General features: G+C 42.7%; 1 protein-coding gene across 1 annotated transcript in view; it reads left to right on the top strand.

The window, feature by feature from the left end:
* The first annotated feature begins 241 nt into the window (after nt 1-241).
* adra1bb (adrenoceptor alpha 1Bb) overlaps nt 242-8,604 on the top strand; it is a 29,769-nt gene continuing 21,406 nt past the window's right edge. The window contains exon 1 of the mRNA XM_060927226.1: nt 242-1,380. Within this exon, the coding sequence (XP_060783209.1) occupies nt 498-1,380 (883 nt within the window). The 5' untranslated portion in view covers nt 242-497. The remainder of the gene's footprint in view (nt 1,381-8,604) is intronic.

Raw genomic sequence — 8,604 nt, 5'->3', positions numbered from 1 at the left:
CCGTAGTCAGCTGGGATAGGCTCCAGCTCACCTGCGACCCTGTAGAACAGGATAAAGCGGCTAGAGATAATGAGATGAGATGGTTGATGGAACTCGTTCATTTGGAGATAATCCAATATTTCCAACTAGGAAGGTTTGGATGCCTTTCAGTTTTCCTTCCCCGTGAAAATGAAATCAAACTGAGTTCAATCAGAGCAGAAGCGCGGGGTTTCAACTGCAGAAAAGTTGGGAAACGTGTAAATCGTGGGTGGAGAGAGTCGTGTAAAGTGTTCACGTGTACTTCCTCTCCAGCTCGCTCTCCTGCACGCGCCTCGGGTGATGGTGCAGCCGGAAAGCGCCTCACTTCCCCCCGGGATGTCGGTGCAGAGGAAAGAGGAAACGGAGGAGTGACGCGCGCGCATCAGGGATCAGGAGTCGCGAGCACTTTAGCTCAGACGCGCCGAGTCTTTTGGCTGCTCCTCAGCGGGAAGGAGAGATGATCATGCTGTCTTGCCACCATGACTCCCGACAATGACTCGTGCGCGCTCTTTAACGGCACCAGGTGGAACGGGACCGGAGCGCACCACCCGCCCGTGCGCCTGTCTCGCGCGCTGCCGTTGGGACTCGTCCTGGGCGCGTTCATCGTGTTCGCGGCGCTCGGTAACGCGCTGGTCGTGGCGTCGGTGCTGCGCGACAGGCGCCTGCGCGCGCCCACTCACTGGCTGATCCTGAACCTGGCGGCGGCGGATCTGCTGCTGAGCGCCGCCGTGCTGCCGGTGTCGGCGGCGCATGAGATCCTCGGCCGCTGGGCTTTCGGGAGCGTCTTCTGCGACGTGTGGGCCGCGCTGGACGTGCTGTGCTGCACGGCGTCCATCCTGAGCCTGTGCGTCATCTCTGTGGATCGGTACGTCGGTGTGAGCCGCCCGCTGGCCTACTCGAGCATCGTGACGCGCCGCCGCGCTGTGCTGGCCGCGCTGTCGGTGTGGCTCGCCTCCGTGCTCATCTCCGTCGGGCCGCTGCTGGGATGGAAGCAGGCGCGCTCACCGGACGACAGCGCGTGCGACATCACCGAGGAGCCCTACTACGCGCTCTTCTCCTCACTCACGTCCTTCTACATCCCGCTGGCCGTCATCCTCGTCATGTACTGCCGCGTGTACACTGTGGCCAAACGGACGAGTCGCAGTCTGGAGCTGGGCGTCCGGAAGGAGAGAATCAACTCGGCGCAGGTCACGCTGAGGATCCATCAGGGCTCCAGGACGCGCGAGGACCCGGCGCACCATCAGAGGAGCGCGCTCACCCTGCTGAGATTCTCTCGGGAAAAGAAAGCGGCCAAAACGGTCGGAGTTCTGGTCGGAGCCTTCACCGCGTGCTGGCTGCCCTTCTTCATCACCTTACCCATCGGTATGTAGCATCATCATCATCATCATCATCATCACAGGCATAACAAGTTTATTTACAGAGGACAATTCATGCACAAAGTTCTTCTTCTTCATCATCATCATCATCATAGGCATGAAAAGTTTTACAGAACACAGTTCATACGCAAAGTTCTTCATCATCATCATCATCATCAACAACATCATCAAAGGCATGACAAGTTTATTTACAGAGAACAATTCATACACAAAGTTTTTCTTCATCATCATCATCATCATCATAGGCATGAAAAGTTTTACAGAACACAATTAATACACAAAGTTCTTCTTCTTCTTCTTCTTCTTCTTCTTCTTCTTCATCATCATCATAGACATGACAAGTTTATTTACAGAACACAATTCATACACAGAGTTCTTCATCATCATCATCATCATCATCATCATCACAGGCATGACAAGTTTATTTACAGAGAACAATTCATACACAAAGTTCTTCTTCTTCATCATCATCATCATCGTCATCGTCATCATAGGCATGAAAAGTTTTACAGAACACAATTCATACACAAAGTTCTTCTTCTTCTTCTTCTTCTTCATCATCATCATCATCATCATCATAGGCATAAAAAGTTTATTTACAGAACACAATTCATATGCAAAGTTCTTCATCATCATCATCATCATCATCATCATCATCACAGGCATGACAAGTTTATTTACAGAGAACAATTCATACACAAAATTCTTCTTCTTCCTCTTCTTTTCTTCCTCTTCTTCTTCTTCTTCCTCTTCTTCTTCTTCTTCATCATCATCATAGGCATGATAGGTTTATTTACAGAACACAATTCATATGCAAAGTTCTTCTTCTTCTTCTTCATCATCATCATCATAGGCATGATAGGTTTATTTACAGAACACAATTCATACGCAACGTTCTTCATCATCATCATCATCACAGGCATGACAAGCTTATTTACAGAGAACAATTCATACACAAAGTTCATTATCATCATCATCATCATCGTCATCATCATAGGCATGAAAAGTTTTACAGAACACAATTCATACACAAAGTTCTTCTTCTTCTTCTTCTTCTTCATCATCATAGACATGAAAAGTTTTACAGAACACAATTCATAGGCAAAGTTCTTCATCATCATCATCATCATCATCATCATCATCATCACAGGCATGACAAGTTTATTTACAGAGCACAATTCATACACAAAGTTCTTCATCATCATCATCATCATCATCATCGTCGTTGTCGTCATCATAGGCATGAAAAGTTTTGCAGAACACAATTCATACACAAAGTTCTTCTTCTTCATCATCATCATCATCATAGGCATAAAAAGTTTATTTACAGAACACAATTCATATGCAAAGTTCTTCATCATCATCATCACAGGCATGACAAGTTTATTTACAGAGAACAATTCATACACAAAGTTCTTCTTCTTCTTCTTCTTCTTCATCATCATCATCATCATAGGCATGATAGATTTATTTACAGAACACAATTCATACGCAAAGTTCTTCTTCATCATCATCATCATCATCATCATCATCACAGGCATGAAAGTTTATTTACAGAACACAATTCATACGTAAAGTTTTCTTCTTCGTTTTCATCATCATCATAGTAGGCATGACAAGTTTATTTACAGAGAACAATTCAGACACAAAGTTCTTCTACTTCTTCGTTATCTTCATCATCATCGGCATGAAAAGTTTTATTTACAGAACACAGTTCATACACAAAGTTTATCATCATCATCATCATCATCGGCATGACAAGTTTTTTTTACAGAACACAATTCATACACAAAGTCGTCTTCTTCATTTTCATCATCATTGTCATCATCATAGGCATGAAAAGTTTATTTTTAGGGCACAATTCATACAGAATTATTATTATTATTATTATTATTATTATTATTATTATACTATATTCCAGTTCTTCACAGGTTCATTTGCAGGTTCTTGGCTTCCAAAAATGATTCTCCATGGAGCTCTGTTTGATAGGGAAACACTGCTAAGGGTTCTATCGAGAATCTTTAAAGGTTCCCCCAGAATTAGAACCAATGCATCTTAGATTCAATTTTTTTAGCGTATATAAACTCTCCACAAATCCATAGAGTAAGAGTGCGGTGTATTTCAGGAATATTTCTATATGTGGTGTGTGTGTGTGTGTGTGAGCAAAAATCTTCATCAGGGGTTCTGTGTATTGTTCAGGGTTCTTATCGTATCTTCACTTTTCCTGATAAGGCACAGGTTCCCAGCTCTGGCCCTTGTCTGAGATATGTGAGCGTTTTTTTCTGCATCAAAACACCAAGTTCAACCAGGAAGAGAGGTTTATTAGAGTGATTTAAAGGACTCTGCTGTGTTATAGCAGGAAACTGTGGAAGACTGGGGTTCGTTAGGAAAAGGGCTGAGAACCTGGATGATAAGGCAACACCCAGTTGTAGAGGTTAACCTTTAAGAGTTCCCCAAATATATAAACAAACAAAGAAATAAACAAATTAATTATAATTTTCTTAAATTCACCTCTTTGTACACTGAATTCCTGGATTAATTACACTCTTGGCAAGAAGAGATTAAATCTAGAACAATTAAGGGTTCTTCTGTTTGTCCACGTGGGAACAGACGACATTAGGACCCTGAAGAAATCCAGTGACTTGCATATTATTCTTTATAATTGACCTGTTTCCTCAACAACCTCCACTGGAGTTGACTTTTTCAGTCTGCCATAACTTAGCATTATATACAGTCTGGAACTTTGAGTCCATCGTTTCCACCAACACCATCTCCACCATCTCCACTGTTTCTGTGATGGATTTCTCAGTGAACGGTGATGGAAAAGAAAATGAATTCTTGCTTTTTTTGTTTTCATGAGTGAACAGTGAAACCTGACTGTTATCCTTGATGTCTGAGATTGCTTAAACTTTTTACTGCAAGAGCAAGAATAACGTCCATCTGTTATATTTGCGTGAGAAAAGCACTCACTGACAGTCTTAATTAACAAGAACCATAATCACTAAACATACTGCAAATATTTCAGTATAAACTTGTTTAATGTGTTTCAGGAGGGACTTTGCTTGAACTGTCCAAAGATCTTTTGAAGGGTGGGTTTTCCTAAAACTAGGCAGATACCCAGCCACTGGGGTTGCACAAGACAGTGCATACTGAGTGCCGGTCCCAAGCCTGGATAGACTGGGGAGGATTGGGTAAGGAACGGCATCTGGTGTAAAAACCAATGCCAAATCAAATGTGTGGAACAGATCCACTGTGCCGGACCCCGGAAGAAGAAGATACAACAGTTAGTTCCAGCCAACTAATTTGATTGGCCGAGTGGTATTCCATGAATGACAGTGTTTAGTATAACAGCACTGCAGTGTTTCACTGTGTGTATCACTCTGCTTGTCTGTGTTTGCCACATAAAATTTCACTTCCTAGTTTGAAACCGTTACTACAGTAGTGATAGCGATATTATTTCCCAGAGGCACCTTTAATGGGAATGGAGTACTCCATAGAGTCCATACCTCCACTAAGCCACATATTCAGATTTGCATCAAAATCTAATCAATTGTTCCTTGGCTCATGGCTCATCTTTGCTCAAAATTTCATCAAAATCCATTCAGTACTTTTTGAGTTACATTAGGAAAAGATAAAACTAGAAGGGCACTCAGTAGAGAGCATACCTCCACCAAGATGCATATTATCAACATCAAAATCAAGTGACTTGAACCTCCAATAATACTAATGCTGTCCACCCAATTTCATCCAAATCCGTTCACTACTTTTTGTGTTATGTTGGGAAGAGTCAAAAAAAAATTCCTGGATCCACATACAACCCCGATTCCAAAAAAGTTGGGACAAAGTACAAATTGTAAATAAAAACGGAATGCAATGATGTAGAAGTTTCAAAATTCCATATTTTATTCAGAATAGAACATAGATGACATATCAAATGTTTAAACTGAGAAAATGTATCATTTAAAGAGAAAAATTAGGTGATTTTAAATTTCATGACAACAACACATCTCAAAAAAGTTGGGACAAGGCCATGTTTCCCACTGTGAGACATCCCCTTTTCTCTTTACAACAGTCTGTAAACGTCTGGGGACTGAGGAGACAAGTTGCTCAAGTTTAGGGATAGGAATGTTAACCCATTCTTGTCTAATGTAGGATTCTAGTTGCTCAACTGTCTTAGGTCTTTTTTGTCGTATCTTCCGTTTTATGATGCACCAAATGTTTTCTATGGGTGAAAGATCTGGACTGCAGGCTGGCCAGTTCAGTACCCGGACCCTTCTTCTACGCAGCCATGATGCTGTAATTGATGCAGTATGTGGTTTGGCATTGTCATGTTGGAAAATGCAAGGTCTTCCCTGAAAGAGACGTCGTCTGGATGGGAGCATATGTTGCTCTAGAACCTGGATATCCCTTTCAGCATTGATGGTGTCTTTCCAGATGTGTAAGCTGCCCATGCCACACGCACTAATGCAACCCCATACCATCAGAGATGGAGGCTTCTGAACCGAGCGCTGATAACAACTTGGGTCGTCCTTCTCCTCTTTAGTGCGAATGACATGGCGTCCCTGATTTCCATAAAGAACTTCAAATTTTGATTCGTCTGACCACAGAACAGTTTTCCACTTTGCCACAGTCCATTTTAAATGAGCCTTGGCCCAGAGAAGACATCTGCGCTTCTGGATCGTTTTTAGATACGGCTTTTTCTTTGAACTATAGAGTTTTAGCTGGCAACGGCGGATGGCACGGTGAATTGTGTTCACAGATAATGTTCTCTGGAAATATTCCTGAGCCCATTTTGTGATTTCCAATACAGAAGCATGCCTGTATGCGATGCAGTGCCGTCTAAGGGCCCGAAGATCACGGGCACCCAGTATGGTTTTCCGGCCTTGACCCTTACGCACAGAGATTCTTCCAGATTCTCTGAATCTTTTGATGATATTGTGCACTGTAGATGATGATATGTTCAAACTCTTTGCAATTTTACACTGTCGAACTCTTTTCTGATATTGCTCCACTATTTGTCGGCGCAGAATTAGGGGGACTGGTGATCCTCTTCCCATCTTTACTTCTGAGAGCCGCTGCCACTCCAAGATACTTTTTATACCCAGTCATGTTAATGACCTATTGTCAATTGGCCTAATGAGTTGCAATTTTGTCCTCCAGTTGTTCCTTTTTTGTACCTTTAACTTTTCCAGCCTCTTATTGCCCCTGTCCCAACTTTTTTGAGATGTGTTGCTGTCATGAAATTTCAAATGAGCCAATATTTGGCATGAAATTTCAAAATGTCTCACTTTCAACATTTGATATGTTGTCTATGTTCTATTGTGAATACAATATCAGTTTTTTGAGATTTGTAAATTATTGCATTCCGTTTTTATTTACAATTTGTACTTTGTCCCAACTTTTTTGGAATCGGGGTGTTACATATCCAGATTTGCATCAAAATCTAATCACTTGTTCCTTGGCCCATGGTTCACCTTTCCTCCTAATTTCATCAAAATCTGTTTGCTACTTTTTGAGTTATGTTGGGAACAAACAAAACTAGAAGGACACTTGGTCGACTCCATACCTACGCCAAGCCACATTTTATCAACATCAAAATCCTATCACTTGGCCTGAGGATAATACTAAAGCCGTCCACCAAATTTCATCCAAATCCATTAACTACTTTTTGAGTTACATTGGGAACAGTCAAAAAAATTCCTGGATCAAAATCTAATGAATTGTTCCTCAGCCCATGGCCTAGCTTTCCTCCAAATTTCATCAAAATCCATTTGCTCCTTTTTGAGTTACAACAACAGTTAAACAAAAAAACTAAGGTGAAAACATACCCACCTCCAACAAAGCTGGTGGAGGTAATCAATGTGAGTTCGCGAGCCAGCTAGCTGACAGGCTATAAAGTGAGTGTGGCTTCTTTGGGATCCATTTCCAATAGTGGAGCAAAAATAAACGGCACATTCTGCCAAATTGTGCCTGAAATGTCACTTCCTCCATACCGTATTAATTTCTTGTTCATAGAACTGTTGTATAAAAGCAATATCACACTTGAGGGCGTGACATTGTACTGAATATCAGAACAGCTGTGATTAGCTATGGCAGCCTATGACTGAATCATAGTTGTGCAGATATTCAGTACAACAGCACACCCTTGAGTGTCAAAGGTCAAAGTTAAAGTTCCTCCCATGCCAGGACCTGGTCTTCCCAGGCAGTTTCCTGTCCCAGTACTAATCAGGCCCTTAAGGTGCATTGGGCAGCGTCAATCTCTGTTACTATAACCTTCAGCCTCTCGCCTGTTATACAGCTAGGGTTACAGTGTGTGTGGGGGGGGGGTCAGTCCTCTGGTACCCACGAGAGTTTGACTCCCTACTCACATCTGTATTGTAGCATGCCTTGCCGGATGGCAGTAGGTACCATTTTATGATGGTCTTTGGTATGACCTGACTGTGAGTAGAACTCGCGATCTCCCAGTCGAAAGGTGGACATGCTAAGCTCTAGGCCAGCTCACGGTACCTTTGAGTGTGATATTGCTTAAATGGTGGCGTGAGCATCACACTCTCTCTCCAAATTGAGATGCCGTGAACTTCATGATGCATTTTTGGAAACTTGCCCTAGGTTTGAACCCTCATGTTCAGACCATCCTTTCTAAATATTGTGGAAATTCTGTGGATAACCAACATGTGCTTTAACCCTTTTAAGTGACTAGACACACACTGAGCACGATCATGGACTTCATTACACCGTTCGTGGGGTTTCTCTTTTGAACATTTTTTTGTTGTTGTTCCTGGTTTGTGCTCAAACTGGGCCGGAAATCCGGTTCCAGATCACGCAGAGAATAATTGAGTTCCAGATCACGCAGAGACTTACAGACGCTTCATAGCATCGAACTTCTGTTGTGGTCGTGAGGAAGGTCATGGAAGAAGACTGAAAAAGAGCAGGAGAGAGTTTTTATTTTTCCCTCCGCTTCCTTTTCTCCCTGCAGGGCCACTGCTCTGTGTGCTGTGCTGATCCAGCTGTGCTCTGGGGGGAAGCAGTGTGTGAGAATGGAGATGTTTAGGATCGCCTGGTTATTATAAACACATTAACATCAGTCATTCCTCTGCAGGCCAAGGTCACAGCCCTGAGGCCACAGTGCAGCTGGATTGGCTCTTAATTAGACAAGATTTCTCAGAGTAATGAGCAGACCTCTGCACCGGGTCCTGGGATTTCCGTCATA

Source organism: Neoarius graeffei, chromosome 8 (assembly GCF_027579695.1).
Source record: "Neoarius graeffei isolate fNeoGra1 chromosome 8, fNeoGra1.pri, whole genome shotgun sequence".
NCBI classification, from domain to species: domain Eukaryota; kingdom Metazoa; phylum Chordata; class Actinopteri; order Siluriformes; family Ariidae; genus Neoarius; species Neoarius graeffei.
This window is presented reverse-complemented; position numbering and strand designations above follow the sequence as displayed.